General features: G+C 34.5%; 1 protein-coding gene and 1 pseudogene across 1 annotated transcript in view; one reads left to right on the top strand and one right to left on the bottom strand.

Moving 5' to 3' along the window:
• The window catches only part of EYS (eyes shut homolog), a 1,631,667-nt gene that overhangs the window by 619,780 nt on the left and 995,104 nt on the right, over window positions 1-16,783 (top strand). The window contains exons 19-20 of the mRNA XM_047102761.1: window positions 5,155-5,329; window positions 6,249-6,327. Of these exons, the coding sequence (XP_046958717.1) occupies window positions 5,155-5,329; window positions 6,249-6,327 (254 nt within the window). The remainder of the gene's footprint in view (window positions 1-5,154; window positions 5,330-6,248; window positions 6,328-16,783) is intronic.
• Window positions 8,349-8,739, bottom strand: LOC124528370 (40S ribosomal protein S15a-like; annotated as a pseudogene).

A 16,783-nucleotide genomic window follows, 5' to 3' on the forward strand; every position in this document is an offset into this window, starting at 1 on the left:
GGTCAACGAGAACTAAGTATGGAAGGAGTCCAGAACTATGACTGACCCCAAATAGATAGATGCTCAATAAATCTGTGTTGGATACATTGAAGAGTAGTAGGAAGTATCTGGCATATAAGGCAAAGTAGGCAAAGAACTAAGACTGAGATTTTGAGCAAGACTTAGGTAATGTCTAACAAATACTAATAATATTTCTTTTTGATTTGCTTGGATTCATGGAGACAATGTCAAAGCATTCAGATTCGAATACTGTAAAGAAAATAAATGAACCTACTGTTATAATAATAGTTACTATAAACACCATTTCTTTTCTTCTTCATGCTGCTAGAAATGTATATGTACTCTCTGTAAGTCTCCCAACTATGCAACAATGTAGATATTTTGATCCATAGTTTGAAGATGACTAATTTAAAGTTTGGATGGGTTAACAATTATGTTTTGTTGCTTTTTTTTGGTTGTTTTTCATTTCTTGAACATAATAATGTTTTTCAATTTATGGTGGTAATATACAATTTCTATTTTTGGCTTTATTATGGTATAATTGACAAAATTGTAAGATTATTTAAAGTGCACAACATGATGATTTGATACAAGTGTACATTATAAAGGGAGTCTCCCATGTAGTTAATTAACACCTCAGAATTTTTATCTGTTTTTAAGAGAATATTTCTCTCTAAACATGTTTGAAATTATACAATACAATATTATCAACTATAGTCACCATGTTATTATACATTAGATCCTGAGAGCTTATTCATTTTATACCTGAAAGTTTGCGTGATTTTACCAACCTCTTCCTATTTCCTCTACACCCAGCCCCTGACAACTGCTTTTCTTACTTTTCTGTGGGTTTGACTCTTTCTTTCTTTCTTTCTTTCTTTCTTTCTTTCTTTCTTTCTTCTTTTTCTTTCTTCCTTTCTTTTATTTCTGTCTGTCTTTCTGTCTTTCTCTCTTTCTTTTAAATTCCACATGTAAGCGATACGGTACAATATTTGTCTTTGTCTGATTTACTTCACTTAGCTTACTGCCCTGAAAGTTCATGTTGTCACAAACAACAGTATTTCCTTCTTTCTCAATGTTGGTAATTATGTATGGGAGATCATTTTAAACCAAAGTCTAACACTCTCCACACCTTTATTACTTTTTAACTTGTCATGAATTCTTCTCTGTTTGAAGGTAGGGAAAAATAGAGATTCCATTAAATAATTCCCCTCGACTGCACAGATAAGACATGCCTTTCAGGCACACACCTCAGAGACATCATTTTATTCCAGATTCTGATTCTCACCATTCCAAGGACTGATAGTTTCCCCAGATTCACAAGAACTGTTTTGTTCTTGTTCGGGAAGAGTCAAAGACTTCTGAGGAAAAATGAAAACAAAAATGATGTGTAAAGCAAAATATAAATACACACACACATGCACACTCCACAATGAATTGAAGGAAGGAAGCATTGAACTAGACAGACAAAATTCATGCCATCTTGGAGTTAAGCTTGTAATGGGAAAAGTAGACAAAAATAAAAACACAAATGAACATATTTTTATTTGCTATGGGGGAAAATATTAACATTAGGATAACAGTGATTGTGAATACGGAAGGGGATGCAGTTTTATCTAGTGTAGTCAACTAGGCCTCACTGAGAAAATGGCATTTGAATAAACACCTGAAGAAAGTGAAGGAATGAATTGTGTGAAATCTAGGAAAAGAGAGGGCCAGGAAGAGGAACAAAGTCTTTGAGGAGACATAAGTTCAGTGTAACTACAGCATAGTAGTCAAGGGTAAGGATAGAATATAATGAATTAAAGAGGTGAAAGAAGGGCATAATCTACACGGTGCTGAAGGATTATGGTGTTAAAAATGAAAAAAAAATTGCTTATAGGGACAAGAATGTCCAAGTCAGCTAATCATTACATTCTTATTCTCTCTGGAAGTTACTTAGGAAGTCAAATTAATACTATAATTACTAAATAAAACAGTAGGGGAATGAAAAATTCCTAAGATGCATTCCTAAGATGCTAGATGCATCCTGCCAAATTCCCTTTTATCATTTTACCCCTTGCGCCACACTTTTCTGGTGAATTGAACATCTCTTTTTAACTGAAATTTTTGTCACCGATTCTGCCAATATTCTACATAGTCCTACAGAGACACTTTTTACTTGTCATGTTAATTAGAAAGATACCTCTGGAAACACCAAAATCACTTGTTTTATACAATGTAGTTGTGATTTTTTGTCAAGAAAATGATATTTATTTTGTGTTAAATATGTATCAGGCCCTGGACTAGTTGTTTTAAATACATAGTTTTACTTGATCATCTCAATAAACCTGTGATGTCCTAATCAATGACTAATGTGTCTTCACTAAAATTACTATTGTTATAAATATCTGTTCTTTTCCGTTGTGGAAGACCGCTAATGCCTATTCCACTTACCATAGGCTTTATCATGTGACTTGGCAAATGAAATGTAGATGGGAGATTTAAGAACCAGTATGTGTTTGCCAAGTGCCCTTTTCCCTGTCCCACGATGATGACAATGTCCCAGGTAGGAGATATTCCATTAACCTTGGGCCCAGAATGAAGATAATGTAAAGTGGGTATGCTCCCCTTGGTCATGGAGCTGTGTGACATGAGCCACTGAGATTTAGGAAAGGGGGTCCAGTCCGTTTTTGGTTTTATTACTAATAGCCTAATGTGCTCTATAATGCTTATGTAATCCATATTCTGAACCTAAGTTTTTATAGTCCTTTTAAATATGGCTGTGGATTTGACCAATTTACACACATTATTTTTATAACATCATTAATATCCAAAGTTCTATTTAGGTAATAACATTTATGATAAAAAAAAAAGTAACCACTATGTAATAGAATTTTGACTTGAAAACTGACAATCTTCTATATATGGTATATATGCCATGTATATAGATATGTATATAGATATATATGATTAGATAACTTGAATAGATAATTCTATTATATAGATAGATATAGATATAGATATATAGTAAAGTTAAGTTATGATATCACTTTGTGAAATGGCTGCCTATCTGCCAATAGTCAACTTTTTTTCCTGATATGCAAACAATGCTGAGATATCTAACTCACCTAGAATGTAAGCTTTCAAACTATTTATCTGAATTTTCTCAGATTCCTTTTCTCCACAAACATCAAAGCTTTCTTGATCCTCTTTTTCAGACATGGACTCAATCACTTCATTTCTTAAATTCCCAAAGCACTCAGTTTCCTGTCTCATTAGGATAGACACCATACTGTTGCATATTAAGATGTGGTGTGATGGTATAACATAGTGGCTAACAGCATGAACTCTGCCATTTACTAGCTGTGAGATCTTGTGCTTTATTTTCTTACTCTCTAAAATGGGAAGACCAATTTCCATATCAAAAAATCATTATAGTTTAAATGAGTTGATCTATATAAGTTCTCAACAGTACCTGGCACAAAGTAAGTTCTCCAAGTATCAGTTATTTATTATTATTATTATTATTATTATTATTATTATTATTTTCTTCATTGTAATAAACTTATTTACTTATAACCTCTTTATTTCCAGCTAGCTTATTTATAACTATCTGTTTATAAGCATTATGATAACTACGTGTTTAATAAGCTTATCTTTATTCTCAGCTAAATATTATGTTTCTGGCTATTAGAGACAATTTTAATTGGAACTGTTAAAAGATAAACTGAGGCATATTAAAAATTTTGAGAGCTACTTTGCCCCAAAATTGATTCCAATGGGCAGCATCCATTTAATACATAGAATGGAGCAGAGGAGCTATACAAAATGAAAGACTTTTATGTCCTAAAGGGAGCAGAAACTAGGAAGTTATTCTAGGCAGGAAAGCAGGTTGATTATTGCACTCATTAGGGCATGACAGAGGTCTATCAGGCAGACTACCTAACTAGTGCCAATCAGGTGATTCCTGACTGACTGGTTTAAGATTCCTTTTCTAGGAGAGCTGAAACTGTAATTAAGTCTTGGTTTGGTGACATGACTCTATTTGGGGTCTATTGTCTTGTTTTTAACAGTGTCTATTGTATTACTCAGCACAGTAGCTTATGCACATATCATAGTAGTTGCAGAATTGTCCATTTAAACTAATGATCACAAGCATAATTCCAGGAGACTGATTTGAATCCCTGTCTACTGTTATGGCCTGTGTGACTTGAAAACATTATTAAAACTCTCCAAACCCTTGTTTATTCACCAGTGAGCTAGAGTTAATGATATCTGCCTCCTGGTTAGATGACCATTAACTGAGGTAATATATGTAAAAGCTTCAGCGCAGGGCCTGATGCATCAAGAAGTGCTCAATCAATGGTAGCTAGGTGCTCAGTAGGGATGGACACAATGACTAAAAGATTATTCCAACCATTTTTACCTTTTCTCTCTACTTTCTCCTAGTATCTCTTAAACATAAAACCTAAAATAGAATCTAGCTTTCCATTAAGCTTTGTTTATGTTGTTTTCCAGATGTTTTCTAATTATAAATATTGCCTCTGACGTCACGTTTCTGGATTAACAGGGTCACTCTCTTTTCTTGTTTTTTTGTGGGTTTTTTTTCCTTTTTTTTTGTCTGGTGCCCCTAGTTGATCACAGAGGTAACTCATGGTAGGTGCTTAATAAATATTTAAAACTTAGCCTTTGAAAACACTAGATATTTCACCAAAATCAGGTTGCATTTAGAAATCTCAGACAGTCCGTTAACAGATTCACCAAGACCAAATTTAGAAAAATTCAAGCGCTTTCTTAACTTGTGTCGGTAAGAAATGTTAAACTGTCAAGAATCATTATTAAAAAAAACTATGATTACTATTTACAGTGGCAACTTGATATAATTCATTACTTCTCTAATATTCTCAATAAGCAATACCTCACACTAAAAAAAAATATTAAGTCGATTAAGCTTGTGCTTTGTTTTTCTCATTTACATTAAATTAGTAGTGTGCAAGTTCATACACCTCTAAACATGTTTAACCTTGAAAAATGTTTTCCTTTGCTACAATGTGTCAAATTACCTTTATGGAGATGGAGTCTTCATTTCTTGGTGACATTTACCATAATGAACAAACTTTTGAGTTTTGCATTTAAATGGTCTCATGTTTTGTCTTGTCTCTTCTGTTGTAGGCATCAATTGTAATGAAGTAAATATAGATGAAGGTCTATCAAAGCCCTGTCTCCATTATGGAGCTGGCACTGATGGCATCAATCATTGTACCTGTGACTGCAAGAGTAGCTTTTCCGGAACACAGTGTGAAGCAAATGCAAATGATTGCCTCTCAAATCCTTGTCTACATGGAAGGTTGCTATTTTTATTTTTCTATTATTAAATCCGAAAGTAAATTTAACTCACAATATTTAAGACTTAATGTCAAGGGAAAGTTGATAAAGATAATTTTAATTACGCTCTTTCATAAAACAAGAGCTAAGCACAGTTAAGATGACAGATGCTGCCTGTTTTACTTAATGCAGTGTACTGATACATTATCTCTGCCCTTCTTTTACTTCTGCTCATTAGCATAAAGTAATTTTCAATAAATGTGGATTAATTGGACTTTAATATACTTAAAGGTAACTGCTTTCAGTAATAGAAGTAGAAGGTAAGATGATGAGACATTCTATTATTTGCTCTGTGAAGGGATAATGCCACACACTTAGTATTTAAAATGTCCCTAAGTAGACTGGTTCTTTCATCCCTATGTGCATGTAAGGTATTGTTTGACATTATGGAATTGTATAGTGACCATCCTGCTCATGGATAGAATATTAGTTTATGCAAACTGAGATATTTCTAGGAGATGCAGGTGGCAAAGAAGAATGGCTCATAGATGCACCAGACTGCCTCTGCAGCAATATTTTTCTTTTCTAGTCCTGCCACTGACCTTGTAAACAGGGAAGAGAGGATGAGGATGGGTAGCTCATTGCAATGCAGTTTGGCCATAGCTGACTTCGGTTCCCTACATGAACTCTAGACATACTGTTTATCTTTGAAACTGTTCTTTCTTTACATTGCCATGGGGAAGACGGCAAAAATTAAAATTGATCCGTTCTCAGTCCAGTCACCTTGAAGGATAAGAAACCAGGAACAGACTCTGCCTTCTGTTGCTTATGGGAATGTATTTTTTTACAGTAACTAGAAAAGAAAAACTTTAAATGGTGAAACTCCCTTGAAGTTAGACTTTATTTTCTTAATTATTTAAAAATTTAATTCTGTGTTTCAGATGCATAGATCTCATTATTGAATATCAATGTTCATGTGTTACAGAATGGACTAGCTCAAGATGTGAGATCAAGATTAATGTAAGTTTCATATTTTTTATTAAATCTAAAGTAATTTAAAATAAAAACCAAACTACTTGCTATGGGTTTCAAATTAATGAACAGTTATTAAAGATTTGACTGCTCTTTCAATTTTCTCCTTTGGAATTTCTACGTTGTTCTAAACAGAATGAAAAATCACAGCTTCTGTTCAGTTTTCTTCCTCTATCTCTTGTTATCATCAATTTATACAATCTGGATCCCTCAATAATTAAGTCCTGGGGTGCCCCTGGGGGACTTAGCTGGTTAAGCATCTGATTTCAACTCAGGTCATGATCTCGCAGCTTGCAAGTTGGAACCCTGCATCGGGCTCTGTTCTGACAGCTCAGAGCCTCGAGCCTGCTTCAGATTCTGTCTCCGGCTCTCTCTGCCCCTCCCCCACTCGTGCTCTGTCTCTCTCTCTCTCTCAAAAATAAATAAACATTAAAAATTTTAGAAAATAGTAATAATTACTTCCTGAAAGTGGTCATTGTCAAAAGAAGCCTCAAAAGGCGTATGCTTTGCCCTCTACCTTCCCCATTCTGGTCTTGAGACTCACAGGTGTCTGTGGATGTCTAGGGATGAGAGGAGTTTAAATTGATCCAGATATCACAAGAAGAAAGTAAATAATGGATGTATGTGCCAAGAGGTGGTACAGGTAAAGAACACCAATACCTGTAACACTCTCAAGATCTGTTTACCAGTTTTCAGAAATCTGTGATGTGATTGAGTCATGGTATTTTATGCCTCATTTATTGAGAAATGTCGGTTACCTGAAGTTTAGGATCATATTTGGTAGATGAGAAACTTGTGAGCCTTCCTGAATAATGGGACATTCTTCCAAATCTTTTCTGTCTGACATAGTAAAGAAGTAAAAGGACTAAAAAGAGCCTCTAATATTGTGAGACTATGGATATTTTATTTAAATCCTTTGTATCTTTCCCTTATCAGTAAAATATAGCTATAATAGCTCCTACATCACAAAGTCATTGATGGGATAATGCACATGTGACATGGTAGGTACGCAGTAAACAGTCCTTTCAGAGGGAGTGATGGGGTGGTTAAATGCATTAAGGAGAAACAAGATTGAGCCATTATTTTGCTGCTTACTTGCTACCCGCTGTGTGTTCTTGGATAAATTATTTATATTCTGAAATCATATTTTAACTATTCAATAAGGGTAATTTTAGTAACACTGTCTTGGGTTGTTGTGAGGATTCAATTAGATAATACATGTAAAATAATTAGCACATTTTCTGACACATTATTTTTTAAAACTTATTTATTGATATTACATTGATTTGGTTCTAGGTAGTGAAGCCATACTTGATAAGGAAAAGGAAATGTTGTAACTAATAAGTTCCTTGGTGGAGAATGGCCAAGGCATCTATCTTGTTTACACATATTGCCTACGGCAATCTCTAAAACCCTCTTTTGATAGTATAAATGTGGCATTCTTTTCAGAATTAAATACATAAATAAATAAATATTTTCTTTGTATACAAATTTATATATATTCGTATACACATACATACAATATTATGAGAACCATTCTTAAATTCTACCTATATACTTCTTCCTAATTCTACCTAGATTTTCTTCCTAATATTTTTATTTTAACAAGAGACCGGATTCGTTATCCTCCTTATTTAGTGACTTTTTGCTTCACTTAGTGTATTTTAGGAACCATTGCATCATAATACATAGAGCCATGACTCATTCCTTTCATTTATTTATTTATTTACTTACTTACTTACTTACTTACTTACTTATTGATTTATTGTCCATTGAGGCATTTTATCTGCACATATGTACTACATTCCTAGAAAAAGGATCAAAGTTGAATTAGTAAGACCCATATAAAGCTTATGTGTTTTTACGGTTTGCTAGGAACTGAGAAGCTTGAACTATGTAAGTCATACAGAACAACAAGGGATAGTTAAAAGGCATTGATTTTGGTACCTTAAAGTTATCTTTGAATTCTGCCTCCACTTGTCAGGTCTGTGATTTGGGGTAAGTTTATTTTATGGGGTAAGGATTTTCCCTCCTGTGTGTTTTCATCATGCTTCTTTATGGTCCATGATACCAGTTGAGGTTGTCAGTACAATGAAACCAAACTGGCAGGACAGGAGCAGATTATTCTGCCAGCCATTTTTCTAGATCTTTGAGTTGTACCTCAAATATGGGGCTGATCACTCCATACATGGTTAACCTGCCTGTGAGGTTCACAACAATTTTCCCAGTTCTTTGATCATCGATGATTTCAAATTCATCCATGTGATCATGCTTCTTCATTATAGTTAGAAACCAGACAATGACTTTGGAGCATGGGCTATTAAAAACCTGGCATTTGCCTCTCTTTTCAGCACTGTTAATGCTCTTGAGAGCATCTGCCAGGACATTCATGAGCCCCATTATGGCGTCGTGGAAAGATGGTGGAAAGAGCCTGACTCATTCCTTTTAATAAGTGTTGAAGAATTTCACTTATTTAATGAGACTATGAACATGCCAACTTCCCTAGATCCTAGTAAATAAAATCATTTTCTTTGTTTACTAATTTGATGAGGAAAATGTGACATGCATTGTTTTTATTGTTTTCCTAGGTTATTATCAAGATTAAGCACCTTTCCTTTTTTTTTTTTTTATTTTTTTTGGATTTTTTTTCCAGCTTTATTAAAATACAATTGAGATATAATGCTTGGATATTAAAGAAATATTCTTTAAACAAAAAAGTCTTAAATAAGCTCTATGTCCAATGTGGGACTTAGACTCATGACCCCAGGATCAAGAGTCCCATGCTCTACTGGCTGAACCAGCTAGGTACCCCAAGAAATAGTCTTTTTTTTTATATATATATATGAAATTTATTGACAAATTGGTTTCCATACAACACCCAGTGCTCATCCCAAAAGGTGCCCTCCTCAATACCCATCACCCACCCTCCCCTCCCTCCCACCCCCCATCAACCCTCAGTTTGTTCTCAGTTTTTAACAGTCTCTTATTTAAGCACCTTTCCATAAGATTATTTCCTGTTTGTATCTCTTTGTGCCTTGTCTATTCAGAGCCTTTGATGAATAGTATTTTTTTTATTTCTTGCTTTTTCCTTTTTGGTTTGTATATATTATTCCAAATTATGGGTAAAATCCACTGGGTTCTGCAAAATCACAAATCTTGTCTAGAGCTTAGCTACTTTTACTTTATAAGACTTGTAAATTGTGAGATTTTTATATTTTATTTTTACTTTTTTCTTTATGACACTGGGCTTTGCATCTTTCCTTAGAAACTCTTTTCATACAGCAATATTTAAATTATTTTCTTATAGTCTCATCCAGTACAATTTTAGGATTAATAACACTTTTAGTACTTTAATTCACAGTGAATATATTATTGTGATTGATAAAAAGTAGGGCAAATAATTTTCCAAGAGATTTTTTTAATGTTTATTCATTTTGAGAGAGAAATAGATTGGGGTAGGGACAGAGAGTGAGAGAGAGAGAGAATCCTAAGCAAGATCTGTGCTGTCAGCATGGAGCCCAACTGCAGGACTTGATCTCATGAGCCATGAGATCATGACCTGAGCTGAAATCAAGGGTGAGAAACAACTGACTGAGACACCCAGGCGACCCAATTTTCTAATAATTTTTATCAAAGGATCTGTTATTTCTCTATTGATTTAGGTTGCCTCGTTTTTCATACACTAAGTTCCTATGTATGGGTCAGTTTTAGGACTATTTATTCTGTTCTGCTTTTTTAAATTTCATGCTGTTGGGGTGCCTGGGTGGCTCAGTAGGTTAAGTGTGTGACTCTATTTTGGCTCAGGTCATGACCTCACAGTTTGTGAGTTCAAGCCCACATCAGGCTTTGCACTGACAGTGCTTGGGATCCTCTCTCTCCTTCTCCCTCTGCCCCTCCCCTGCTTGTTCTCTCTCTCTCTCTCTCTCTCTCTCTCTCTGTCTCTCAAAATAAATAAACTTAAAAAATAAATAAATAAAATTTCATGCTGTCATCTATATTAATTATTGCAGTTCAACAGAGTTTTTTTAAGTGTCTTTTTCTTTTTTTTTTCAACGTTTTTTTTTTTTTTTTTTTATTTTTGGGACAGAGAGAGACAGAGCATGAACGGGGGAGGGGCAGAGAGAGAGGGAGACACAGAATCGGAAACAGGCTCCAGGCTCCGAGCCATCAGCCCAGAGCCCGACGCGGGGCTCAAACTCACGACCGCGAGATCGTGACCTGGCTGATGTCGGACGCTTAACCGACTGCGCCACCCAGGCGCCCTTTAAGTGTCTTTTTAAATAATACATTAAGTACACTCTAAATATAATTTTGTCATTCATTTTGCAAATATTGGATAATTTATATATATGAGAAATGGAGATGAAATAATTTTCAGGCATACCTCCTACTCACCAGCTCCATTTGGAGATATCTATATAGATATAAATGTGTATCTTTACCTATTTATTGTAACTTCCTCTATGTTGTAATGCCCAGATAATAGCCTCTAATGGGCGTTCATGTATTGATGTCCGAGTCTGTCTTTCTAGGCTAGAGACCAGAGCAGTAGAGAAACATGGGCAGTACTCATTGAAAAGAACATTCTAGGTCAGTATGGGGCAGAGTGTTATATCTGAAGCTTTTTGGAAAATGAGAAGGAAAAGTTTATGTTAGAATTTGTGGGGAAAACCATAAGCCAAGTTCTTTTGCTCTGTTTTTGTTTTTGTTTTTGTAAATCTGACAATTTGAGGCAGGCTTTACAACATTAGAATTAATTCTACAATAAAAGCAAATCCATGATTGGGTATAGGATGTTGTGGTTAGTGACAAATGTAATTAACTCAACTCTGGGTACACATACACACACTCACAGAAAAGAACAGATTATCAATTGTTCTTTTATAAATTGTTCTTTTATAAATTATAAATATGTAAGAAAAGTACTAAAATGGGAAACCATAAAATATGATTATAAAATAAAAGAAGGAATCAAGACATTCTCAGCTGAAGGAAAGCTAAGAATTTATCATGAGCAGATCTAATTCAAAAGAAGGACTAAAGGAAGTTCTTTAAATAGAAAAGAAATGATTAAAGAAAATAACTGTGTGTGTGCGAGTGTGTGTGTGTGTGTGTGTGTGATTGTGTGTATGTTTGAATATAAGCTGAAATTTTCATAAGGGGCTTCTTATATAATAAGATTATTTACCTTTATCTATCATATAAATTATGTACATTGACTTTTTTGTTGTCAATGTTCAATTAGTATGTAGTGGATTCTGACATTCAAAATGTTTACATTTACTGATACACTTTCTAAAGGTTCTATGATTTGTGACAAGTTCAACAAGGACTTATTCAAAAAGTTCTACTATTTTTCTTATTTCCTTTTTATTTGCAATTAAATGATTGATCCATCAGAATGCTTTTCAGGGTAAAGTTTGAGTTGTAATCTTGCCCCAAATGTCTCCTATTTCCCAGAGGTCGTTGCAAGGAATATCTATGTCCTTTGATTAAAAACATCTTTAAAATAAAATAGATCTCACAAATGGTAATATTTGTCACACACTCAGGATACCTTGCTTTCTCACTTTATCACTGCAGATAATTCTACATTAACATACATAGTTCTACTGTATTCTTATTAATATCCTAGTGTATGGAGGTACCATATTTATTTAATCAGTACTTTCTGGATGGAGATTTATTTTAAGTGTATTACTCTTAAAAATTATCTATATTAGGGGCGCCTGGGTGACTTAGTTGGTTGAGCGCCGGACTCTTGATTTCGGCTCAGGTCATGATCTCACAGTCTGTGAGATGGAATCCCACGTCAGGCTCTGAGCTAACAAGAGTGGAGCCTGCTTGGGAATGTCTTCCCTCCTCACGCTCTCTCTCTCCCTTTCTCTCCATCTTGCTCTCTCTCAAAATAAATAAATAATAAACATTTTCTAAAAATTATCTATATTAGATGAAAAAGTGTGAGTTAATATTATTCAATTTCATTGCAGGAAATACTTATTATTACTTTTAAAACTGTCATTTGTGTGTGTGTGTGTGTGCGTGTGTGTGTGTGTGTGTGTGTGTATTTCCTTTTGGCCTCAGGGTACAGGATGTTGTGGTTAGTGACAAATGTATTTGTCACTAAAGGCTATTCCTTTCCCACCGTATTTATTTGTTTTTTAGGAATGTTTTCCTACATATTTTTCTCACATATCTTCTCTATCTGTTCCATCATTTTTCTTGTTTCATGAGTCTTGAATTTCCAAATTAGAAGCAGATTTCTATTATCCCTAATGCAAGAGTGAGCCCAAACCTGAATCAGAACAAACCAGTGGGCAAAAGGAGTTGTACTTCCTTTCCCAACCTGTCTTGGCCACCAACACCAACCCTATGTCCCTTATAATGTTACAGATTCCTTAATAATATATTCAAAGTGCTCTCAATCTTTTGCATTACTTGCCCATGCTTAACCCCTCATTTTTCCAAGTTATAGCACATTATACTTCCAAGATTTTGAATATATACTTTAAGTCTTTAGATTGTTTTCTCCTCCTCCATCTCCTCCTCCTCCTTCTTCTTCTTATTCTTTCTTCTTTCTTCTCCTCTTCTTTTTTTTTTTTTAAGAGAGAGAGAGAACACAAGCTGGACAGAGGGGCAGAGAGAAAGTGAGAATCTTAAACAGACTCCATGCTCAGCATGGAGCCCAATGTGGGGCTCAATCCTATGACCCTGGGATCATGACCTGAGCTGAAATCAAGAATTGGGCACTCAACTGACTGAGCCACCCAGGAACTCCCACGTTTAGGTTTCTTGTGCAACATCCCTTTGTTTACCTGAGGAAATAGTATATATTAAAGTGTTAGCTTTTTTAAATGTCTTTAGAACTCTACATTACTTTTAAAGAATTTTGACATTCTTCATTGACGTTCATCATTCAGCCCTGATGTACTTTTCTATATTTGATTCGTTTGTGTATTTCAGGCTGCTTCTGAGACAGTGGTTTTGCAGTGGCTCTCTTTCCTGGAATTACTATCAGAAACACAGTTTCCAGGAAACTATTTTTCAATAGAGAAAATATTTACTACAAATATCCCGATTTTGGTATTTTATAATCTTGTTTCATTTATTGAAATAACAGATTAAAAATGCATTTTCTTTACATCAAAATATCATAAATCAGATTAATTGGGAATCAAAATCTTCTTCCTATTAACTGCTTTAGTCCCATATTCAAAACTATATTGGAAGTAAATTTTAGAGATATTTGGAGATATTTAGTCTTTACCATATACATTGTCATATTTCTCGGCCAAGAGATTCCTCTGAGAGAGAAACCAAAGCTTGGTAGTACAATGAGCTCTAAGTTGGAATTCAAGGCATTTTGTGTCAGTGAGATTTTATTCTGACATCATCTTGCTATAGGACATTGGTGAAGTCAGTAACACTTTTGGGCTTGTTTCATTTTTGAGAATAAAATAAAATTTTTGGACTAGATTTTTTCTACTCAGTGTTTGGTCCATGGTCTATTAGCATCAGAATCACCTAGGAGTTTGTTAGAGATGGAAAAACTCAGGCCTCACACCAAATCTTTTGAGTTTAAATCTTCAATTTAACAAGCTACTGAGTATTCATTGTCAACTTAAGTCTTAGGAACAGTAGACTACATTAGTAGTTTTTATTCAGAGCTACACACAATTTGAGAAATTCTGTGACTTTCAATAAGTATTTGCATCAGATAAGTTAAGGCTATAATGGGTACCTTGTTCTATTTCCATTCTTCAGATAGAAGAGTTTCATGGTTATCTGTTTAATATATTGTTTCTCCAAGATCTTATTTGAAGAAAGTAGTCCACTATCTTAAAAACAGCAGTGTAAAAAAAGAAAACATATGATTCTATGAGAGAAATACTATGGTAAAGATGATCTCAAGTAAAAACTTTCTGTTCTTCTGGGAAGTTCAGAGATCACAGAACAACTTCTGCATCTAAACTATACAACTCAGATGGAACACAACTATCAGAGAGATAATTGACACATTTGCTAGCCAATCTGGTAGTTTGCTCTGGCTAAGCAGTCCATAATGAATACATCACTGTTCTGTTACTGCTACGCTTCTGTACATTTCCTGGCATGGTGTTTTGAATGCAAGTTGAATGAACATAGTATTGGGGTATAGCTTAATTGTCCAGATTGCCCTGATCTGCAACATCACTCTTAGCTTTGTTTTCTTTCTCTAAATACCCCAACCTTTTACTTTTCTCATTTTCTGAAATTAAATTAGTCAATTCTTCTTGGCAATCATTTTATTAGATTTAAATAGAGTATAGCAAAATAATATAAATTATGATGAACAGAAGGAAAGTCATCTGCCTTAAGTTTTGCACCAGGAAAGATTAAGAATTTTAAATGAATATTTGATTTCTTTTTCTGGAAAGAAATTGCTTTTGTATTTCCATTAAGCCTGCTAATTAATTTGGTAAAAGATTCTTGTTAACCCTAGAGACAGAACTTTTGGCAGTCTAAAAATGATCCTTTTCTTCCCATGGGAGATATAATTCAATTAGTTTATGTAATGCTTTGTAATAAATCATTCTATATATACCCAGCTGTAGGACTAAGAAGGAAACATGTTGTTTCCATGTTATTCCCTGTGGAATTCTGCATTTACATTCCATGAAAATAACTGCAGTACCTTTACAAAGTCTACTAAGTGCCCTCAGTTATCCTTAAGGAGTTTACATTCTCAGCACAGGTGGAACAAATATCCAAATGGCATTCACGTATAAAATCATGCATTTAATTCTATCACTTGGGCAAGTGTAAAAGATCACCATCTGAGTTCCAAGCATGACTTGGGTTTTATAATCAAGGGCACAATCCATTTCTTATTGAAAGGGATACTAATTAAATTCTCTAGTGACTTTGACATCCTTAATTTTCCATTTGATAAATGGTATGAATGCAATGGTTTCACATTAGCCTTTTCAGTGTGAGTTTTATTGTTATGTTAACATTTTTTAAAAGTCACTAAATGTTTCTAAGCATAAATGTCTAACTAATGATAGTTCTAGAAAATACCCATTTTCAGAGTAAAATATTAAAGAAATATCACATGTTTGCCTATGCTCTAGTTTCTTGTGTACCATAGTTCTATGTCTATCTTTGAAGATGTAGTAACTTAGATTCCTGAGTGCAAATGATTCATATTTCTGTATATTCATTAAGAAATCCTGGGGGCACCTGGATGGCTCAGTCAGTTGAACATCCAACTTCAGCTCAGGTCATGATCTCATGGTTTGTGAGTTCGAGTCCCACCTCGGGTTTTGTGCTGACAGCTCAGAGCCTATGACCTGCATGAGATTCTGTCTCCCTGTCTCTCTGCCCCTCCGTCACTCACACTCTGTCTTGCTCTTTCTCAAAAATAAATAAACATTAAAAAATTTTTAAAAAGAAATTATGTGTAGACAACATATTAAGAGTACATAAAAATGTTTTACTAATGATGTCACAAAGTTCCAGAAATTATTTCTCAGAATTATAAGTGCCAATATTTTCAGAGTTAATGTTACCTTGAAAAATGATGTCATACCATGTTTAAAGCACCACGCTTTTTGCTTTCCAGAATATAGGCACATGTATAATATCTAAAATGTAAACTTAAGAAGCATATAGCATGATATGGTACACATTAATATACCAACAAAATCTGATTTACTGTTGTAGGGAAGTGCCAAATGACTGAAATAGAGGCTGACAAGGCCTGTGGCCTTCAGTATATAAAGGGAAAGAATATAACATTTACTGAACAGCTGTTATGTTCCAAGAACAGGGCTAATTACTTTATATTTACTATTTTATTTAATTCTCACAGGAACCTGTATGCAGTGGATGAAATTGTCACCATTTTATGCATAAATGTACCTACAATAAATAAAATACCATTTATTTAATAGGTGGGTAGAAGTAGCATAAAAGTATAACAATATTCCAATGCTTAAAAAGTAAGAGACAGATATTTTCTAGGTTCCACAAAGTCTCTGTCTGTACCTCTAGAATTATAGGATGCAGAAATGCCAGACACAAATTTGGGCAAATGCATGGGAAAATTGGCTAATTAAAAGATTATGATTGGATACACAATAAGATCTGGACCAGGACGGCAACATATGAGGTGCCTGAATTTCCCTCCTGCCCTGGCTGCACTGAATGTGCAGCTATGCACAGAGCAAGTCCCCTTGAGAGAAATTCAGAAACTACCACACACTGAGCAACTGAGAAAATACCCACACTGAAATTGGTAGGAAAGGCTGAGACACACTCTCACCATAAATCCCACTCCTGCACACTGCCATACAATGAAGAAGAAATCCCTAACTTCCATCTTCTCTTTGAGAAGTTATGGGTTGGACCCCACCCTAATATCCCGAATTTTAAGAATGCATAAATCTAGAGCTTTTGTATG

The sequence above is a fragment of the Lynx rufus genome, unplaced genomic scaffold, assembly GCF_022079265.1.
Source record: "Lynx rufus isolate CCGP_SWC_20201006 ecotype Redwood Valley unplaced genomic scaffold, mLynRuf1.p SCAF_6, whole genome shotgun sequence".
NCBI lineage: Eukaryota > Metazoa > Chordata > Mammalia > Carnivora > Felidae > Lynx > Lynx rufus.